The sequence below is a fragment of the Melopsittacus undulatus genome, chromosome 3 (assembly GCF_012275295.1).
Source record: "Melopsittacus undulatus isolate bMelUnd1 chromosome 3, bMelUnd1.mat.Z, whole genome shotgun sequence".
Classification (NCBI taxonomy): domain Eukaryota; kingdom Metazoa; phylum Chordata; class Aves; order Psittaciformes; family Psittaculidae; genus Melopsittacus; species Melopsittacus undulatus.
Window position 1 is genome coordinate 58883789 of NC_047529.1, and position 23446 is coordinate 58907234.

The window sequence follows — 23446 nt, forward strand, 5'->3', positions numbered from 1 at the left end:
AAGAAAATCCATATTAATGTATTTTGCAATAACATTATCATTATTTGAAACATGAAGTTATGCAGTCCATTATTATGTCTGGAAGTGACAAAACATCTGACATTACAAAAGCTGACTTAATCTAACTTAATGTTTTCCTATTTCTTCGTACTGAATATATCATTTTAATTCAATCCTCCATTCCTGGAATCAGTCACTGTAATAAATTGTTCTTCCTTTCTAGTTAAGGCTCAGTAAAATTTTAATGGCCACTTCTTAAACCTAGATTTCCAAGTCTACATTTTTAACTGGTGCCTCTGTAGTGCCACATTTTAAAATATATTTTTTTTTCTTTTCTGCAGCATGTTTGTAACTGCTTTATAGGTTTGCTAGGTATTTAGATCATTGATATTCAAAAATGACATAATAAAATTACATTAATGCAATTTGTAATCGCAAATCTTCATTGAATATAAGCCACTGTTATTTTCTGAGCAGAAGGTGGCTCAGCGCTTAGTTGCCAAAAGCCTGAGTTTCAATTAGGCTCAGCATAATTGATGTGAATGTAAAATGGCTGGTACCACACTAGTTGGTTGTCTTTGTTCTAGACAGTGGGCTAATTTAGCTCATGAAATCAACTCCTTTTAGGCGAGTTCCTTTGCTGTAATTGCAGGGTGTGGTTTATGAAGATTTTGATGAATAGATAAATTGATGAGTTTATGCAGCACCAGCCAAACCTCACAAGTCCTGCATGCATCTCATTCATTTGGCCCTTTCCTCAGTCTCTCCGGCAGTGCTGCTGGGGTTCACTCACTGTGTGCGCTCAGTTCGTGAGACCTCCACAGGCATCTCTTCATCAGCCCAATGGGCGCAGGAGAGGCTGGGGCAGGGGAGAGCCCCAGCCTTAGGCTGCTGAAAGGCTGTCTAATCTTTCAGGACCTCATGCTGACAGGGATCTTCCTGTAAGTTGTGGTCCTCAGCCACATTCTGGTGCTGTGGTCATTGATTTCTGTATGACAAGATGTGGCCCTGCCACAAGACCTAGTGTTTGGGTGCTGGTGCATCCCTCCCTGCTGCCTCTGTACCCATCCTGCATGGGCTTTCTTGCTTTTGGCCAAGGGGAACTTGAGAGGCCTGTTTTGGTGCATGCAAACCTGTTTCATCTGTTCTTGTGGACAGAAACCTTTTTCCTAAGAATTAAAGACTTTGCTACTTGCTGCTGGAATGGCACTGTATTTAGAGATGCCCAGATGAACTGGACTTTTTAAAAGTGGAACTTTAGTCTAAGACAGATTACTAGATGCTCACAACCAACTTTGAAGAGCAAAGAGCACAAACTTTGTTAATTTTTTTCCAACTATCCCTTTGAACCAAATGCTAATACTTACATAAAAGAGTGTGTGTGTTTGGGGGGAGAATGCTGCCAGTGTGAGTCTTCATGTTCAGAAGTATTTTCATGTCCCTGAATTTGTAAACACCTTTCTGTATCTCTTGTCATAGCTACAGAAAGTCACAAAATTATGCAGTAACATGATATTTCTGTTCATCAAGTCATGGTGAGTCAGTGTGAACAAAGGAAGAAAAGCATCATGTATTTAAATGAATGAGTGATGCTGGCTTTCTGTCTCTTCAGTCAAACAGCTTCATCTGGTTCTTTGACCTTCATACTATATAAAATATTACCTTTGTTAGGTAAGGCAATGTGATGATTATTGTTTATACAATGCTTTAAAGCTAGGCTGGAATATAAGTATCAAGATCAGATTTACACTCAGTGAGATAGTTCAGTGCATAGTTACAAATGGTCTCTGAAGGCAAGACTGTTACCAGTGTACTTCCTTATTGCCCACCAAAACTGGAATTTGACTTTGCGTGGTGCTGGATGCTACTGCAGTGTCAGACATTATATTAAATATTAGCACTACAAAGTAACAAATTTCATTATGTATATCCTCTGGCATATCTGTCAATTGAGCAGCTGTCAGATGCTCTCAAAAGTTGCCAATACTTACACATATTCAAAGAATCAGGTTTCCAGTGAGGGGTTTCTTTTTATAGAGCTTATTTTTTCCCCCAAAAAATAGGAGTAGAAAAATTATGGTGGAAAATGTCAGGAATATTTGTAAAGTCAATTTTTACTAATAAGCTTTAGCTGTCTCCCAAAGAAAGTTGCATATGCAGAGATGACGTGATGTCAACACTCGGCTGTAGGAGGAATCGTTATCACAGGCAACACGGGTTTGTTGGGGCATATCTGACATCTATGTAGAGGTGCCACCCAGTGGCCAGATGGTAATAATGAGGTTTGCTGGCTAATTGAATAAAAAAAAAGGGGGGGGGGGAAGCTCAAAGGGAAGTTTCTTACAATAGTATTTTAATTTTTTTTTTTTTTTAGGCTTCACAATCAACAGATGAATTTTAGTTTCCTGAAAAGCAATAACAGGCGGAATTTGTTAATGTTCTTCAAACTGCAGAATTAAAGAGCTTCAGTTAATTCAAATAGCTTCCAAGTAATCAAACAACATGTTCCTCCTTTGAAACCAGGTTTTAGAAAGTGTATCAGTATATGTTCACTTTGTACCAAACCGAGCTGCTCTTTTTGTTGTTTTTGTTAGATTATAGTTTCTTCCTATGCAAACAAGAGCTAGAAATACAACTTAAGAGAAGTGATTGTCTGTGGTAGGTGTTAACTGAAATTTATGATGCATCTCCTCATAGCGACATTAATATGGAATGATGATCATCTGGTTCATAGATATAAAAACAGAGAAAGTGGAGTTGCTGCATTTATGACTCTAGCAAGATACAAAGTTACATCTATTACTGTATATTTAATCTGTAGGATTTAATTACATTGTTGAGATTAATAAGAGACAAAAGAGTGAAATGGTGATGAGCATCTGGTACAGGCCTGGTGTACATCAAGCTCTCCACTACCATGCATGAAGATTTTGACTAGCTATACAATGGCTGGGTTTCTGGTGCAGCTAAAATCATTATTCACTAAATTTCCAGACTACCTAGGAGATAACCTTGTACTTCAAATGCATCTACTTTCAGTCTCAAGTATCTGTATTGGGCTTATTTCCCAAATAATAGAGGTACTAAATAAGTTAACTTTAAACATAATTAATAATTTCAATAATTTCTATGACAGCAGGGCTTTTTGATTCTGTAAAACAGAAAAGGGTCACTTGGGCTGAGAAACCAGAGGCTGCTTGGATTCACTGTATTAAAGATTTGGCTACAAAACACACTCTGTACCTGTCTTAGGACTCAGGAAAACACATTTTGAAGGACTGATGACTGTAGTATTTCCAATTGTATGCTGTTTGAAGCTCAAGAAGGCCAGAACCCTGAAACCATTTCATTTCATGAGCAGTTGCTCAGAGCTTTAACAAACTGCCAAATGCAAACAAATGCATTTAATAACCTGAAATTAATATATTGTCCTGGGAAGGCAGCAGGGCTGAAAAAACAAACACATGTAGGTATGGCAGTGGACAACAAGTATGGCAAGTTTGTGGTGTTAGAGTGGCTCAGAAAAAGCTGTGTTCAGTCTTTGTGTGTGCAAATGTATCGTGGAACAAAGCAATGAGGCAGCAGACCTGCTTTTCGTGATTTTTGGTGTGACTGGAATGGGAACATTGTGGCCAGCTCTGGATGCATCTTTGCTGGAGGGGTTGTTGTCAGAAGGAATCAGAGAGGAGAACACTGGAATTCATTTACAAAAGGGAAAATTATGCTAAATAATGGCTGAGTGGAGAGATACAGCTGAAGCCTGCAAATATTTAAATGGTTTGAATTTGCCAGACAAAGAAAGGAATTATTTAGGCTGACATAGTAAGGCAGAGTAACTATAACAAAAGGTACTTTTAGGTGAGATACAAACCCTATTATTAAGATGTATGACAGAACACTCCAAAATAAACTAGCAGGAGTATATCTGCCCTAGCAAGATGTGACCTAAGGTACTTTAAACAGACTTTTCTATCTCTAGGATCTAGAAAGGTGGAGGCAGAAAGGTAAAACTTGATTCACCTGTGAATCTGAAGGCTGGCCATTAGATGGCAGGGTGCTGGCACAGGAGAGTGCGTACTGCCCTGCTGCTTCTTGATGCCATGCCCCAGGAATTGCTCAGAACCACTCATAAGTTCTTTGGAGAAGTTTGAGTTGCTCAGTTTTCCTATAAAAATCATACACGCACCCTGTCACTCCCATGGCGAAAAGTCATACAGCAGTTATGTCTCAAGCACACGTCCCTTAAAGAACGTGTGTGTCTGTGCACCTGTGTGGGTAGGTAGGTAGGTAGGTACGAAAGGTGTTTAGCTACCCCAGTGTAACAAACAACTTTGTGTGGGAGCTTAAGTCGACTCTTTTCTTCTATAACCAGGTATACAGTAATGGGACTGCTGAGGCAGTGGGAAGGGGTGAGGTAAATGCAGTAAGTAGCTTGCTGCAGACTGTTCAGGAAGTCCACATACTGGTTTTGTGGAGGAGACGACAGAAGGAGTAACAAGCAGTAGCTTTGTATGGAAAACTTCAGCCTAGAGCTGACTGTTTGAAATGCTCAAAATATATTAAGACTGTAACTACAGCAACTCATATAAAGTGCAATAAAAAAAACCAAAAACAACACAACAAAACCCCAAACAAAAACAGCTCCAAAACTTGTTTAAAATACAGTCTACACAGCTAAAGGATCTGCCCCAGGGAGCGATCCTTACATATGCATCCACACCTCTCACACCTCTGGAGTGAACTGGCAGTGTCTGTGCTGCGTAACACCTGACCTGAGTCCGATGCCCCTCTAGCTCTAAGACCTTAATTATATTTCTGTGGCTTCAGTTCAAAGTGTCTGAGGTAATGCGAGGCCTGCTCTGCTGCCTGCAAGACCGGTGTTTTTATAGCATTATGCCAAAGGTACGCTGCATGCTGTGGGGTGTGATGCGAGGGATACTAGGGGTGTCTGAAGGTAGGAGGCTGTCTGAGATGGTGTAGGGCAGGAGGAGCCAAAGCTGGTATAGTCCCATCCTTGCTCTGCCATCTAGCGCAGCCCATCCACAGAGCTGCACCTCAGCTTTGCTTTGGAGAGAAGTAGTTGGTTTCCTCCAGAAAAGAGTCTAAGCACAAAACGATGCATGTGCAGTATCGCTGACAAGGGGACTGGACCAGGGCATGAACCAGGGATGTAAATTAGTTGAGAGCATAGGTGTACCTATCATAGTCACAAGCACCACAGTAGTGGGTGAGACAGGGAAAAGCCCCTTACCGCTGTTATTGTTGTTCTGTGTTTTGCAGTAAATCTTTAGCACAGACATTTTGCTGATCAAATTGATACTTGCTGGTCCCAGGGAAAAATTTAAGTGCTGATATGGCGTGGGAAGGGGGAAACTGGGCAGAGGATCTGAATAAACAAACAAAATGTCTTCATTCCATTTTAATGGAGTTGTTCTTGCTCGTACATGCTCTCTCTTAAAAAAAATTATCTCATCCTAAAAGTGTTGATTGAAAATGGGAATTACTATGCAAGAGCCATCTACCAGGTACAGACTGAAGACTGTTCTGAAAACTAGCAGACTGGAGATGGATATCAGGGCTGAATATCATGGATTATGAGGGAAGTCATGGTTGTAAAATTATAAGGATGCCAGTTCAGTAAACACTGTTAGTGTAAAATGTATGGCAACCTCCTTTTTTTGCTGTGAGTTGTTTGCTTATTGGCCCTATATTAGTGTTTTCATATATTTTTGTCTTCAGCTTAATCCCTTTCAAAATGATTTGTAATTGTCACGATATTTTAAGACAGTATCTTCAGATTGTTAACAGGACAGCACTGTATTACTATTAGGGACTTAGGTACAGACAGGTGTGAGCGATAGGGACAAAGTGTGTGATCTGCAGCATAAAGAGTACTCCTCAGTTTCATTCCTATCTGGTTGTTTCCTTTTCCAGTCAGTCATTCTGCTGTGAACCAGTATCCCTGTACTGGTAAAAAGGAGATGGATGTACATATAGAACTTCTCCTTCCTCCTTTTAGTGCCTCAAGCTCTCTTCAAAAGCTTGGTAATTTCCAAGGGCTCCTAGCTGCTGTTCCTTTTGCTTTACTGTAAAGTTTATTATTTTCATTAGCAGTATCAAAACATGCTGGTTTTAGCTCTGATGGAAGTAGTTTTCTTAATAGTAGCTAGTATGGGGCTATGGTTTGGATTTGTGCTGGGAACAGTGCTGATAACACAAGGATGTTCTAGTTACTGCTGAGCAGTGCTTGCACAGCATCAAAGACTTTTCTGCTCCTCACCCTGCCCCACCAGCAAGTAGGCTGGGGGTGTACAAGGAGCTGGAAGGGGACCCAGCCAGGACAGCTGACCCCAACTGACCAGAGGGATATGCCATACCATATCGTATTGTGCCCAACAGATACAACAGGAGGAAGAATGAAAAGGGGGGGATGGGACATTTGGAGTGATGGCATCTTACTAAGTCACCATTACACATGATGGAGCCCTGCTGTCCTGGAGATGGCTGAGCACCTGCCTGCCCATAGAAGGAGTGAATGAACTTGTTTTGCTTTGCTTGCTAGTGTGGCTTTTGCTTTATCTATTAAAGTGTCTTTATCTCCGCCCATGATTTTCTCACTTTTACTCTTCCAATTCTCTCCCCCATCCCACCAGCAGGGAGGGAGTGAGTGGCCCTGTGGTTCTTAGTTGCTGTCTGGCACCACAACTGTGTCAGACAGTATGTCAGACACACAGTGCTGTAGACAAGGTAAATGAGCACTTTTTACCTGATTTGTTGTAGTATTTAGTAGCTAAACATGTAACAAACAATATGCTATATGGTCTATCATAAATATTCACCCCACCATTGTCCTGATTTGTAAATTCTTACCTCCACTGACAAGGCTCCTCTCCAAGTGCCTCCAACAATTGAAGGACCTTGCAAAACTTCTGGGAGGGTTTCATAATGTGCCCAGCATGTTGCAAGCATCCTTTTCCCCTGGGCCCTTGGGGCTCTGAGCGAGTGTGTATGGTTACAGAAGCAACCTTAGGTGAGGAAAGCAAGGGTGTGGGCTGACAGTGTGTCAGCTCCTCTATGGTAACTGTCCACCCGCCTGCCCTTGCCCCATGGTGAGTTTCTCTGCAGGGAGCTGGGATGAGCTGCTCAGCATTTGGGCTAGAAGGAGAGAATTTGGCTGGGCAGTTAAGGCAGCGATGGTGCAGCGCTGTGCCTTCACACCTTGGCTTGCCTCTGGGAGCTTGTGTGCGTGCCTGTGCCTTCAGGCGGGAAGCGTACCACAGCATTTCCTTGGAAAACTGCCCGTTGCCATAAAGTAAAGCTTTTGGGAGGCTCTGGTGAGCTCAGCTCATCAGCAGATTTTTGGGAGGATGTACCTGAAACTGGGAGGAAATTCAAAGAGTGCCTTTTCTAACCCCTTTGGAAATCTGGTGTTGGCTGTTTTCCAGCACACTGTCTTCAGGTTGAAACTTTCCACGCCACTTCTGCTAGCTCCAGCTTCTGGTGTGAAATTGTGTCCTGTAAAAAGAGGTGTCTGAAAAAACCCAGTGCTGCTTCACCATACTGGGAGAGCAGCGCCTTCCTGGCTGCCACACCATGGACCTGCTAGTGCCCTGAGGTCTCATGGTGTCTCAGGGACTGATGGCCCATCAGGAGTGACCCTATGGGGATGAGGCTTGCTGGAGGGGAGACAGCAGGTGCCTTCTGGTGGATGTTGCTGCCTCACCTGGGGACCAGCACAACCTCCTTCTGCAGCAGGGGATGCTGAGGAAACATCATGACTTCCTGTGTAGGAAGTGTTTGCTCCTAGAGCTTCCTCCTTTTGGCATTTTGATGCAAGGAATCAATGGCATGTTGCTTTCTGACATATGTTCATTACATAGCACTTGGGGGTCAGATGCTTGGCACCAGCCAAGCAGCACCATTACAAATGATGGACTCAAATGTGAGTGTTGGTGTCACATCAACACTTGACAGCTCTTCTGTATGCTTCCCATGGTGTGCCGTTACTTTCCTCTTCCTTACCCGGACTTCAACTAAGTGCCTTCCCTGTCTCCTTCCCATACTATGTCACATGTTCCACTGCTCTGAGTCACGGAGTTGATAGTCCTCAGACTACTGGTGCTCCCTTGAGCAGTCTTACAGAGGCCTCTAGTATATACATTTGACAGGGTAGGGTGCAAGAGGATCTTTAAGCACTAAGTGAGCAGCTGCTTAATGTGACTTTTGAATTGTCCCATATAGAGCGTGTGTGGAACCACCCCAAAAGCAAGGTCCATTGGTAGAGGCAAAAAATTAAATTCAAGATTAACAGCTCAAAGTCACCTATGACTTGGAGAAGGTAACCAGCTATTAAGGGTGATGCAGTTTCTTCCTTATAAATAGGTAAATAAACAAAATAATTGCACATGTTTATTGGGATATGTGTTAAAATGTCAAAACATTTTCACCACAATTATGCAATAAACTGAACACCTCTATAAATATGCCCGAGGCTTTTCTGCTGCCTTATTTTACTCTTTGAAGATTCTTTATGGCAGTCAGTTATAAAACTGAATTTGCAACTAAAGCTGTACAAACAGAGCTGGGTTTGAGACTGTGATGAGTCTGGAAAAGTAGCCTATGTGAAAGAGAGTTTTGATCCAACTGAAATGGAAAATGTGCATATGTTAAGGACAAACCAAACCAAAATATTTTGAGACTTGTTTTTTTTTTTTTTTTTTCTAAAAGCAGGTATTTGTTGAGGGTGTTTTCTGCCGAAAGATCTCTCAGTGTTTCAAACTGGGAGGAGTTCATCGGACAGTGACCAGTATTGTCAGGGACTGTGTGTGAGGCTGCATGTGCCCTGTGAGGAGAGGATGGAGATTTGGGGCTTGTTCAGTCTGGGGGAAGAAGCAGCTCTGGGAGGTGATGAGGAGCCTGGAGGTCCCTCAGTACATGTGAGGAGGTCACCAAGAAGACAGACCCATTGTCTTCACAGTGCGGCATGGCAGAAGGACAACAGGCAAAAATTGAGAAAGGAGGGATTCAGGCTGCATGTAAAGGAAAATGTTTTCACCATTGCTCAGAGAGGTTGTGATATCTCCACTCCTTGTATGTGAGTTATAGAATCATAGAACAGTTAGAGTCGGAAAGGACCTTAAGACCATCTAGTTCCAAACTCCCTGCCATGGGCAGGGACACCTCACACTAAACCATGCCACGCAAGGCTCTTTCCAACCTGGCCTTGAACACTTGCAGGGATGGAGCATTCACAACTTCCCTGGGCAACCCATTCCAGTGCCTCACCACCCTCACAGTAAAGAATTTCTTCCTTATATCCAATCTAAACCTCCCCTGCTTAAGTTTTAACCTGTTACCCCTTGTCCTGTCACTACAGTCTCTAATGAAGAGTCCCTTCCCAGCATCCCTATAGCTCCCCTTCAGATACTGGAAGGCTGCTATGAGGTCTCCACACAGCCTTTTCTTCTCCAGGCTAAATAGCTCCAACTTTCTCATCCTGTCTTCATACAGGAGGTGCTCCAGTCCCCTGATCATCCTCGTGTCCCTCCTCTGGACTTGTTCCAACAGTTCCATGTCCTTTTAATGTTGAGGACACCAGAACTGCACACAATACTCCAAGTGAGGTCTGACAAGAGCAGAGTAGAGGGGCAGGATCACCTCCTTCGACCTGCTGGTAACGCTCCTTTTGATGCAGCCCAGGATACGTTTGGCTTTCTGGGCTGCGAGCACACACTGCAGCTGGCTCATGTTCATTTTCTCATTTACCAACATCAATTGACTGGTTAAAGCCCTGGGCAACCTGGTGTGACCCTACTTAAGGCAGGACATTGGACGAGACTTGCTGTGGTCCATTCCAACCTGAACTGTCCTATGATCCTCTGAAAAATACTGCCCAGTTTTAAAATAAGAAAACCCAAACAAAATACATGCATTTTTTGGTAAAAACCTGGATTTTATCTAACTGTTGAATCATCTAAAGCTCTAAATATTTAAAACAACATTGTTATCAACCTTTTTAATGAAACCTGATCTTCAGAGAATTCTTTATTCTTGCTACTTAGATTTTTCAGACAGTGAAATGAAAGAAATTATATAAAGTTAGTCAGTTTTTACTATTTTATTTCTCTCTTAGGAGAGTAAATGAACTTTTCCACATTCTTCAGATTCAGAATTTCAAAACTGGCACTGCAGAATTAACATAAGCAAAATTAGGTCCTGTAAGCTTTAGGACTAACTTGGCAAGAAATAATGTATTGTTTTAAAGATTGAAAACTCTTTCAAAGTGTATTCTTTTGGGACAGCAAAACGGAACATATTTTGGGACAGATAGGACAGCAAAAAGTTGCTTCCCTTCTGTTTTGAGAATTCAACTGATTCCTCATTGAGACAGCTTCCGGAAGGAAGGTGAACAAAACAGTGATGTAATGCGGAACTATAAACCCCAAATGTTGTAATCTGCTATGTCCATAGAGATGGAGTGACATAAGATAAGATGACTAATTTTTCTGCCTTGTGGCTTTGATGTGGTTGTCCTACTGGATATTATATTTGGGGTTTGGTTGTTTTGTTATCAGGAAAAAGCTGACAACTTAGAGTTTCAGATCGCTAATGCAGGTGGGATGAATTAATGTCTAATAAGAGGAGCAAGTGGTTTGGCTGAAATAAGGCTGTAAACTTTACAAGCACCAGAGGCCTGGAACCACTACAACACGAGAAAACTGCTTAGTGTGTTTTGCCAAGGAATACAGCAGATATTAGCTCAGACTTTATTTCACTAGAATGTATTGATTGAACAAGGTTTACTCTCCTTTCAGGTACTATGATTTGTCAGGCAGACGCTATACTGTTCAAGAAGATCAAATGCCGTCAGTAGTCTGTCCACACTCTTTTGTTATTCCAGCGATATCAATGTCTACTGCCTCATTACCAGCAGCACTTAGAAAGGTAAGAGAACTAAATATGCATGTTTACAAAAAAAATATGTATACATACATGCACTCACACATGTATCATAAAGAAGATTACTATTCTGAAAACAAAATTTAACACTTAAGTATAATTGTAATCTTCCTTCCTATGTTTGAAATACTGGAAAACGTTCAAATTAATATCATATATGGAAACAACGAAGGTACGTAATGACTATAGCTGGCATGAAGAGCCAACAATGGAAATGGCTCGAGGAGATCTTTCACATGCTCTCACAAACCATATGGCTTTTTCCTTTTTTGTTCATAAAATATATATAGGCAAAAATAATAAAGGAAAAGCACCTACACTTGTACAGTCTATGTTAAGTGTATTCCAGAGAAGGAGAAATGGCTGTGCATTTGTTTTCTAGTGTTCATTTAGCTCATGTAGTGTTACTCATGTGCTTGGCAGCAGTGTTACTGCATGGAAGCAAGGTAGGGAAAATGCTAATTACTTCTGTTCTAATGTGAGAATTTAATTTCAGATTGCAGACAAGGTTGTGCAATGCCATTCTTGTCTTTATTGTAATCTTTCCATGGGAAGAGAAATACTTTTTTTTTTTCCACATTAACAAAAGTACATAGCAGGCCAGTAACTGAAAAAGTTGATTTTTTCTTGCTTGTGGAACTAATATTCATCTGAATATATTTGATGACGGCTTAAAATATTCTGTCTTTAAAACAAAATTTTATTGTCTAGTCTTTTCAAGCCAGTAAATCTCATCCACTAATTTCTGTATGAAGCCTTTTGGAAAGACTCATTGGTCTTTAGTTGAATACACAAATAATATACACCCCAAACATCCGTTGTGGTCTCATTCATCATCTTAGTTCTTTTTATACTGTAGAAACATGCCTACAAAAAGACCTCAGTTCCTTACAGCAAAATGGCATACTGCTGTGATGGGATATTTCTGTTGCAGTAGAACTAGCTGGGGAATTAGCTTTCCAACAATAAAAACCTGCTGTTCACCCTATTGCTGTCTTGGATGGACTCATGTATTCGCAAGGACTTCTCCTAGGAAAGCAAGTAGACATTTGACTTTTTTAGTGGAAATTTAAGAATGGCAGAATTCAGCTGTCATTTAGTGAGCTTGTGAGTTGGCATTTTGTTCCTCTTTTGGAATAAATTGTTCATACTTACAGCTAAGTTAAACTGTTGGGGTGTCAATCCTCTAACCTAGAACCAATTCATTGGTAGTAAGAACATTTAAAAGCCCCTAAATGAAGCATCTGAAAGAATATTAGAGCAGGCTACATCATTTTATACTTTGAAGCATAATGCAAAGGTCTGATAGTAAAATAAATCATGAAAATCAAGGAAATTGGGGGGGGTGTACATGTGTGTGTGTAAATTCAGCTGTTTCTTCTGTATTGGGATAATCTGCTAATGTGAGTGATAATACAGTCACCTGATGATGATAGATGGTTTATGGAGATATAATGAAGCCCTGCCTTCCCTCAGCATTTCTCAGCAGTAGAAAGGAGTTGATGACAGAACATAAGCTGTTTGCACCAGGCTGCTCTCTGTTGCTGTTCTCTATATGGAGATCTGCTCATAAACCTTTCAAAGGTGAATGTACTAAGTAGAGTCTTGCAGACTAATATACACAGCCTAATTTGTATTATCATCTGGTTTTCCCTAATTTAGGTTATTTCCTTTACCTCAGATAATTAGGAGCTGGCTCCAACAATGACTAAAACAGACCAGCTCTCCTGCATTCTTTTACTAATTAAACAGTCTTCCTAAGAAACCTTGCTTATCAGCCTCTGGAGCTGGTTGACATTTGGATTTGTTTTCTGGGTGGAAAAAAAAAAGTAATTTAATTTTGCTGCTTTCCTTTTCCTTTTTGTGGAAGTGATCATTAAACGATAGAGCTCACTTTCATCTAAATTCCCTTCCACTCTCAGCCAGTTCATACCTACTAGTCAGCAGATGATCTAAAATAGCCACTCCCTTAATGGTTTTCCTCACCTCCTGAAGAAAAAGCTGTCCCCAGCATATTCCAAGAACTTGTTGGACTGTCTCTGTCTTGTATTTCTTTTCCAACAGAAAGGAAAAAAAAATTAATTCCAAGAAGTAATTAAAGCCATCAGGTTCTGTCCTTTTGGATGCTTCCCTTGGTTGATCAAAAAACAAGTCTTCTCTCCACCCAATTAACTAGTGTGTAATAAACTTCTATCATAATACACCCTGGTTTTCCGCTTTCATCTTCTTCCAGGATTGTTGAACTAATCTTTGTCTTACCTATTCCTGTACTTCACAGCAACTGTTCTTGATATACAGTGTAACTTTGTTTCTCTTTTTGTTTGACTTCCATAAATAGTTACATCCTTCTGTATCAAGATTACTTTCTCATCAAATACCTCTGATGCTGATTTGGATGTACTTCCAGTTCTGTACAAAGATTTCTACTTTTTTCCCTTTGCAAGGCCATCTGGAATCTGTCATTTTGTTTTAAGCTTCTGATATTAACACATGAAAATGTCAGCTATACAACAATGACTATTCTTATATATAAATGGCATATGTTTAAAATATGTTTCACATATCTTTATATAAAAATATTATATAATATTAAAATATTGTATTTAACACCTATATTATAAAAATTATATCAATAGCATACGTTTATTAAATCACTGGAGGTACCTAGATCTCTGAGAAATTAATAAATAATATACATTTAATTTTCTTGATTCTTCTAGTCCTATACTAATTACTGCACAAAACTTTTGTTTTACAAAAATGAAGGTTTAGCAGTTATTCTTTTGGTGTTTTGGCAAATAGAAATTTGGTAATGCAATAAATGAAAAAAAAAACAACCAATCAAACAAAACCCCAACCAAACAAAAAACTGCCACCCCCCCAAAAAAAAAACAATAAAAAGTGCAGCAAAATCAAAAAACACCCCAAACCAAATAATTTCTAGATGTCACTTCTGAAAAACACTTTATTTCTATATTTCTAAAACTCAGCTTATTCCTTTTCCCGAATAATACTTTTAATTGGTGTTTTGTTTACTGGAGCTAAACAGGAGGATTATTTGGTGTCTTTGAGTTTGTTTGCAAATGAAGGCAAAATAGCTTGATTAGATATCTGTTTATATTTAGAATGTCTGTGCAGATCTACATTGAAGAATATTTCAGCTGTCGCATAACCTAGATGAAGTAGATAGCTGTGGCCACAATTTTATGATTGTTTCTAAGAATATCTTTAAAACTGTTTAATTAATAAAACAATATGGCCAGTGTTCTCACTATGAATAAACAAGTTCCTGAATGCTTGATTCATTCTGTTCTGATTGAATAAACAATAATTCAATTTGAAGACCAAATCACAAATAAATGTATATTTTGCAGTCATACAGCTTCAATGGTGACAAAATACTAATATGAATTGAGGAGCCCTATCTGTGATATGGCAAACCCAAATGACCCTGATTAAGTTAAAGGCAAATAGACTCTAAGCTGATGGGTTTCCATACAGTTAAGATGAAAGGCATTTATTCTTGTAGAGAACAATTTCAAATTTAGATTGGCTTCTGATGATCGTAAAATAAGTGAATGAAGAGTTCTTAATCCTTCAGTACATATATACTTTTCCTGTGCACTAGAAACAGTGATCACAAAAAATCTAGACTTTAAAATTCCATGTGGGATACTTAGGTCTAAACAGGTTTTTTCCCTAAGTCACATCTATGTGCTCTAATGCTGTCTCTCCTCTTATATTCAGGTGTTGATTAGTCATATTTTCAGACCTATAACCAGGTACCTGTCTAAAGGTTTCTCAGGATTCTCCATCTAGATAAGAGTTCTCACACCTACTTGCTACCTGAACACAGCCACTGCCTTTCACACAAAGATTCTAGTCCTATGACATGAATATTAAATGAAGGAAACTGGGTGGAGTACTTCTAACACCCAGGTGTGGCCATGGAAGCCCATTTTGATTCTGTGTCAAATTACTGGATTAAATGAATTTATTCTATCACTGCCTTTGCCATATTCCTGAGACAGCAGATATGCAGATTCCTAATTCCTGCTGCTCATTCAGCTAATCTTTCAAGATGATAGCTCATCAGGGTCTAAGATATTTTGAGTTCATTTTTCCCTTGCTCAGAGAAATGTTGGCAAGACATACAGCCCAGGTCCCAATACTGCTTCTCTTTACAGTGCTTTATTTTCTCAAATAACAAAACCTAAAGACTATCCCAAGGAGTTACAAAATCACCTCCCACAGTGATGTTTAAACAGTAGAAACAAAGCATTTTATGCTGCCATTTGATAAACTTCCAATACCAAGTAAGTGAGAAAGCAGATGAACCACTTTCCAAAGTAACAGACAACAAAATTACTGGTTTGTGGATAGGTGAGAGGAGCCTGCCCTGAGGAGAGCAAGTCTTTGCCTTAAAGTTAACCACAATTTTTAATAGATAAGGCCTTCCAGTGGTTAACTGATCTCCTCCCAAAACCTGAGACCAAAAGAAGGCATCCCTCTCTAACCTGGAACCAGAAAGCAAAACAAAACCTTGTACCTTGTAGCCAAAATCCTATGAAGTGAGTCATGCAGGGGCTGAGAATATTTGCTGGTGTAGGTTATCTCAAAGGAGGAAAAAAAAACCCAAATGTTTCAGGAGAGCTCTAAGCTGCCTTGTGCAAAGACTGCAGGAGAAAAAGGAAGGGTGATGCTTGCGCTTCGTTTCATTTTGATTTCTTTTAAAATCTGGATAGGTCCTCAGCTGTTTGAAATAGGTTATGGCTTGCCAGCTTACTACCTGAAAAAAAACCCAACCCTAAAACAACAGGGAAAAATTCATATTCAGTGCTGTGCTGGATACTGGGATTCTTGCCAGAATTTCTATCTGCTTAACTACACTTACCATCAACTTTTGTATAAAATAATACACTTTGAGCTGTTGGGTTTTTGTTAGTTATTTTTTTTATCTTTTTCTTCAGTATAACTGTTGTGTTCTTTACCTGGTAAAATTACTGTTATTTCCCCTGTGGGAAATACAGCAAGGCTTACTCAAGTTGGGTTGGAGGTCTCACCGATAGCGCACGTTCCGTGCCGACTCCTACCAGTGCACAATGCTCTCAGTCACCCTCCTCCCCCAGGTGTAACTTCTTTCCCTAAAATAATGGTCGCACTTTCTACCTCCCTCCCAGGCTTGACAGCCTGAATTATTTTCCTTTCCTTTTTTATTTATTTTTTTTTTCTACCAGTAATTCCCCCTCTTACAGATAGACAGATTCAAAATCCCCTGATAATACCCACAAAAAGATGGCATTTACTTACTCCCTTTTTGATTAGTCATACTTGTGCTCACTCTGGCAGGGCTGCTTTCTAATCACGTTGCTCCCCATTGTTATTCCTGCAAAGTAGCTTCCCATTTTTAAACTTTAAAGCATAAATTTTAACCTCTTTAAATAGCCAGGTCTGCCTATGAGAGTCACCTGCATGTTATATGCCTTTAGTGCACTAATATTTCTTCAGTTTAGATCAATGAAAATTATAGCAATAGAGATTTTTTATAAGCTAGAGTATATATAGGAATTTTGCTTACATTTATATATACAGATGTATATTAAATGTATGTATGAATTGAAGGAATTTTGGGGGATGTTAATCCATAGACTATCCTGATGTATTTATATGAATTGAAGAGAAAGGTATATAGAGAGGATGGAAAAAGACCAAACGTGATGGAGGATGGATCGCAACATTTCTTTGACAACACTCAGAATAGCTATGTTATTCATTTTCTGTATGTCTTCTAGTATGGATTTCAGTAGGGTGTTATTGTGCTGGCCAACACAGTAATTTCTTATTGTGGTTTAAATGTCTAGGAAAACATAAGAACATTATAATAGTTTATCTAAGTTGTGGGTTTTTTTCCTTTTATTCTGTCTATGCAACTTGTTCCTATTCTTAGGCTGCATCCCTGCTATGATCTGGGCAAAAAAAGTAATGTTAATGCAAGAAGAACACTGAAGTAATCAAATTTTCAAACCAAACCAGTTGAGTAGGGTGGAGAGATGTAGGAAGGGAAAGAGAATGCCTCATTTTGTTCTGGCTATGCCAGCATTTCTTATATGGTCAACAAAGGACTTAGACACTTAGCAAATATTTCATTTGCTCTGTCCTTTAAACTTTTAGATATTTTACGTGATGTTTAGCTCTGAGTCATACTATGTTTTGCAAGAGTTTGAGATGATTAATACTGAAATAGTCTTTCAGAATTATTTAGTTGATAAATATGCATTTCATAATTAAAAACACAACAACATCACAACAAGAAGCAAACAGAATTCAAATAGCACTTCCATTTACATCATGGAAGCCAGAAAATACAGAACTGGGACAGAATTTAAATGCTGACCATTTAAGTCACAGTGATGACTCCCACAAACACTAGCACTCTGAGAAGCCACTGTATCTTAAATGACTTGTCCACAGTATTTGGTGAGTAGTATCATAAACCAGTAACCTAAAATGATATGGTAAAATGTTAAAACCCACAAAATACTGGGGGAATAAATAGAAGATAGCTTCTATTGAAGCACTCTCCATTGAGAGAGTATTCAGGATCATGGTCTACAGAGGTAGAATGGCAGTGTGGACTACTCTAAGTATATTTGACAGAAAGGGATGCTCAGAATCAGGAAACAAACAAAGCTGGTCACAGTATGTGCAGATAGTCTTTGTGTAACACCACCTGCTAGCAAGAACCCACATATACGCCAGCACTTTCTAAAGAATAGTACTAAATAACAGCAGAGGACTGACCTATGGTTTTGTTAATTCTTTCAGTTTTAATAACTTATGGTGCTGTCTTTTAATATAAATATTTCTCAATATTGACACTAAAAACAATAGATGTAGCACAGCCCTTGTACAAGCAATATACTTTTAATAGTGCATGGTTACTATTGAATCTGTAGGAGTGCTGAATCAAGACACTGGGGTAGTCATCTATAGTTGTAAGTCACCGTTGGTGATGCTTCTTGGTCTGACAGAACTTAGATATCATGTCTGCTTTATATAAAACAAATAAAGATAAATGTGATATGAATTTGTTACATCAGGCATTTTTGCTTTTGGGCTGTGGTAATTGCACATTTACTGCTTTATCGACATCTGTTCCTTGTTAAGGCCTTGAGAGGAGGAGAAAGAGGGGACAAAAGGGATACCAGAAAGAAAAGACCAAAAACATGGCACCATAACAAGCAAAAAACTCAACAAAGCAAGCCAGAACACTAAAGTAAGAAGAGCTACTTGATATATATTAAATTTACAGCAGATGGGAAAGAAAGCAAACCCAAAAATGCATGCAGGAGAATTCAGAAGACAGAATAAGCTATTCCTTTCTTTTAAGTGCTTTCAATTACCAGATTTAAATTTATGGTATCCATTAATGGTATGGATTTTTTAGGATTCTCCTCCAAGTCTGGTTTATTTTATGTCTCTGGTTGAAAAACTACAATTCTTTGGTAATTTAAATTCTGAATGGCAGAAGAGTAAGACATTCATAATAGAATTTGCTTTCTAACATGATTCAACTGTCAGAAGCACAACAGAATTAAGAATTCCTGAGTTAGTAGCTATAATTTTATATACCTTTGGTTAAGCATCGTTCTGCGCAGATTTCCCAGGACACATCAAGAATCCATAGCATTGTAGCAGAAATATTCTGGATATAAAACTATGGTTCTTTCACAGAAATAAAATCCCACGTGCCCTCAATTCAACTATATCTGTTACTAATGAAGACAGAAGTCCAGCAGCTATTTATACATGCACTGTCATACTTACTGTATAGGAAGCAACCGAAATTCTGAGAAGTCCAAATATTAAAAAACTTAGACATCAGGTCCACTATAAAACTACCTGATTATTATGATATGGCTTGGTAACACAGCTCACTAAAGACCTCCTTATCCTTTTATCGTCCAAAAAAGTCTGGACATTTATGGCTAATTACAGCACAAGAGAGGTTCTCAGCTATCCACAACAGAACCTCTCTGAGTGTTGCTCAACAAAATTACCTCTCTGCTTAATAAAATACCATTCTGCTGACTAGACTGATGGCATAATTGCAGTTTCCTTGTCAGTCCACTTTTTTCCATATTCCCAGCTCATTAGTTCTCTTATCCCTATTTGAACCACAAATTCATTTTAATATTAACTTAAAAAGGGTTTCATTTTGGTATTTTCAACCTTTCTGAAGACACCAACTCTCTGATATCCTAAAAATAACGTCTAGGTTATGCTCAGTTCTTATGGCAGTTTCAGGGAGACCTTGGAAACATCTTTCTCTTGCATTTCTGCTGCTTTTCAGTAAGGAGTTTAGCATAAGAACATTTAAGCTGTGGTTGACTGCAGGTGTACAGGCTAAACCTGACAACTAACATGGGTCTTAGAGAAGTGCAGAAGACAAGAAGGAAGATGGAATGGTGTTTCTTTTCATAGAAGGAACATATCTCCTGGAATATTGGTGCAAGATGAATCTGTCTTGTAGTCTAACATTTTGGTATTCAAGACAGTAGTGGATGCATTGAGTCAAGGTTTCCTCCACCCCTTTAGAATAAAAATAAATTTGAAGGCAGAGTAGGAATACTAGTAAATTCTTAGTAGATTCTTACTCTGAAAGACATCTTTCAAGAACTCACAAAGTTTATTGAGGATATTGTTGGGATTTTTTTATATTCAGTTTAAAAAAACCCTAAAATGTTAACATGTGTCATATAGCTTACATTTACTTACTCTTGTCTGACATATGTCACTTGGAGAACTCTCCTTCCAAGCAGTTCAGCATACCCATCTTGATGCAGGAGAATTATAAAAAGGCTATGTCCAACTTTACATTGGACTTGCATTCTGCATAGCCTTTGTGTTGAGCTATGTTTGGAATTTTCATCTTAGCTCTTGCATACTCCATGTAATACTGTGAACAAATTTAGAGGATGTGATGGGTGAAACTGCGTTTCTGTTTGAGAGGGTTAGTGATGGCTTAAAAACCAGTCATATGAGCAATGGTACAGGAATGTGATAGTGCTGAGATCTTCAGGGCTGACTAACCTACAGTCCCCCAAGCAATGACAAAATAAAAGGTCTATCAAACTGGCACAGGACTGCACTTTGCAGGAGTGGGATAGTGTGGATAGCCACATACTCAGTGTGGCATTGCTGACAGAAAGCAATGAACCATTTGTGCATTGCAAAGTTTTAAGGAGGTCTGTCAAAGATCAAGCGTGGACAGTATGTAATGAGTCTGGTAATGGTGACATGGGAGTGTCTACTATGCAGTCCAATGTTATCAGTGTCCATCCTTTATCTGCCCCACCTTTGTGTGTCATCATGCCAAACACTTAGCTACATCGCATTTCAACATTTCCCTGGTGTTGCTCATGCTAGTATGTAACCTTTTCTTAGGATGACACTGGGCACTTTACTGCCTTCTTCCCAAAGGGCATACTCCTCCCTTCTCTTTCCCTTGGTGAGTAAAGTCCTGTGAAGTTGCCCTTTGAATCATCAGGGGTTTGTTTCTGGCCTCCACACTAGGCTACTGTGCAGTGATCTGCGTGGAGCGCTGTAGACTGTTTGCTTTTCTTGTACCACTTCTACACTTGAGCAATGTATTGGAATGGTTTTGGGGATCTTGGCAGCTACCTGTGCTTTCTCCTTGGGTGTGACCCTATTTCCATTCTGCCATGTTATGTGACCAGGTGGCTCAGCGTATGCACAGTACACCTGTGCACCCTCAAACCTGAGGAGGTTATGACACAAAGCTTTTACTAATAATTCATTCCTCCTGACCAGGCTTTTGCCACTTTTTTCACGATGAAATGTATAATGACAATTGGGAATGCATATATATGCATATATATGCATATATGTGTAATTTATTGTTCTGTAGTTCCAGATGCAGTATAATAATGCGTTTGCAAAGCGTAGTAATGAAAAACTTAATCTTTCTGATTTTACTTTCTTGAGAACTGAGTTATAGTCAATAAGCTGGAATGTCTCTTCACTTATCCCTTTAAAACAAGCACTCAATCTGCCATGGCTCAAGAACTGCAAAAGCAAAGTGTGATCCACTTCAATAAAGAATTGCATAAACTACTGTTTGAGTAAGATTTAGAGATGCAAAAAAAACCAAATCTACCACCTACAAGCTAGCATTGTTCATACAGTTTTCAAAATCACAGTGGGTAATATTTCCACAGGTAAGTTTGGAATTTGTTATGGCTGCAAACAGTATCTAAAGATTTAAACAGAATAGAAAGTTTTGTTCTACAATAATTTCTTTTTCATAATGGAACTTAGCATTGTAACTTCCTCTAAATTACACCTATGGCATGCAATTAAAAAGGTATCCTCTTTTCCTTTCCCCTCTTTGCACTTCCGTTCCCCCCAGTTTGTTTTTTTTTTCCCTTCTCATTATACCAAGTTGATTTCTAGGGTATATTTGCTGAAAAACAGAATAATTGTGTGGAGGAAAACAGAGATTGAAAAGTGTACCTTTTAAAGCTACAAAAATCTAAACAAACTATGCTGGTTTAGCCACCAGAACTGAGATAAAAAGAAACTTGTGATTTTAGATGGCTTATCAGTGGTAATTCTGGGTATTCCCTATCCCCCTTCTCAAGGAGGGTTACAATCGTTTTGCTTCTGGGAATGCTGAGGGTATGTTTTTTCTTTGACATGTAAGACTTAATTTTTATCAGATAAATTCCTGACTCTTGGATATAAAAAAGAGAATCACTTTCCAAGAATGAAAAAGGTATAGGCAGTTTGTGAGGGTTTTTTTCTAAGCAGCTGCCCAGCTATGCAGAAGCTCACCCTGCTTGTTGCTGGCTCCTGTTCAGAGCCTTGTGCACAGCTGGGAAACTGAATAGACTTGTCATGTTCATCATGTGGCTGGCTGGGAAAGCCCAAGTTGCAGCAGAGACAAAAGATGGAATCACCTGCAGATTAAAAGGGTAGGTAGGTAGAGGAGAACCATACAGAGTAGAAGAGATTTGTCTTGCCACCCCCACCTTCCTACCAGGTGCCAAGAAAGTGTGGGAGGGAAGTGGTAGAGTGGGTAATGGGAGGGAAGACACATGCTTGCCTTCCATGTACAGAAAGCACTTGCTGTCTACCAGGTTTTAATGGTAGACAACCATCTCGCTCCTACATTCTCAAGCCCTGACAAATAATGGGGTAATCTCATGCAAAGTGGTCCCCAAAGGTTGTTAACGGAGTATTTTTACCATATTTTATTTAGAAGGGATCTGAAGTAGTCTGAGCCCAGCACTAGAACTGATGTAGTACTAACTTCTTATTCAGAAACTTAAGTACAGACTCAATAAACCTGTGTGTTTCTTGATTTTTCCTGGAAATGCTGGTATTTCTGAACAGTACAGTGTTATCCAGTTTGATCCAATTCCCTGCTGTGTTATTGTTTATCAACAAAGTATATTTTTTAGAGTTGACCTGAATATTTAAGAATACCAGGCAGGAATTTGAACTTTTACCTGGTTATCCACTAGTAATAGTAGTGAGGTTTAACTGCTGTTGTAGTTAGACCTCCTTAGCAGCTAACATTTAGTAGTTTGGGTGCAGTGTAGGATAATGTGACATGTCTGTAATAGGGTATCTGTAATAACAGGAAAACATACATCTGCCTTTTTGCTCAGAAGTAATAATGTATCTGTTTTCTGGACAGACACATATTGTTTATTTTAATGTTTTGTACACTAATTACTTCTGTTCAGAGCCTAAAATAAATACACCTAAGAATATAAATGCTTTTCATTAAAGCATTTTCTCTTAGAGGTTTCTCTTGCTTAATGGTGCATATTAGACGATACTGATGTAATCGTGGGATTAAGAGCAAAGAGTTTGCAGAAGTATTCCACTTGATTTAATTTTTGCCCACTACACTGCAGGGAACCAGTGGGTCTTGAGTCATTCCTATCTTCTCTGTACTGGTTTTATAAAGTCAATTCTAATTAACAATATGGCAATTCCCTATAGTAATTATCATCATAATTAATTTGAGGGAATTCTGGGAGCCTTAGGTGAACCCTGTTATTTAGAATAAATGCTAAATTATAGCATTGTAATTCAAATGTAAAATGAGATGTCCAGGCATTTTTATAAAGTCAGGATATGGTATTTTGGTAATAATAGTTCCTTGTACTTAATACTCTTCCTCTGTATGTGACGACAAATCTGTACATCAGAGAAGTTATCAAGGGGTGTAAATACTTTATACATTTTTACAAAAGGGGTGTTTGAAGCACATAGACTTTCAAGTCCAAATTTTCCAAAGCAACTGCTGTGTTGGGTGCTTTCATATTGGGGGGTTGACTTGAAACACATTTCAGTTGAAAGATTCTGTTTGTTTAAAGGTACCAAATGATACCCTGGCATAATGTGTAGTAGAAGTTGCATTTTACTTAGTCAGAACTTCCATGGAGAAGAG

At 39.1% G+C, this 23446-nt stretch overlaps 1 protein-coding gene across 1 annotated transcript in view; it reads left to right on the forward strand.

Moving 5' to 3' along the window:
- The window catches only part of CRYBG1 (crystallin beta-gamma domain containing 1), a 100244-nt gene that overhangs the window by 21545 nt on the left and 55253 nt on the right, over nucleotides 1-23446 (forward strand). The window contains exon 2 of the mRNA XM_034061194.1: nucleotides 10815-10944. Within this exon, the coding sequence (XP_033917085.1) occupies nucleotides 10815-10944 (130 nt within the window). The remainder of the gene's footprint in view (nucleotides 1-10814; nucleotides 10945-23446) is intronic.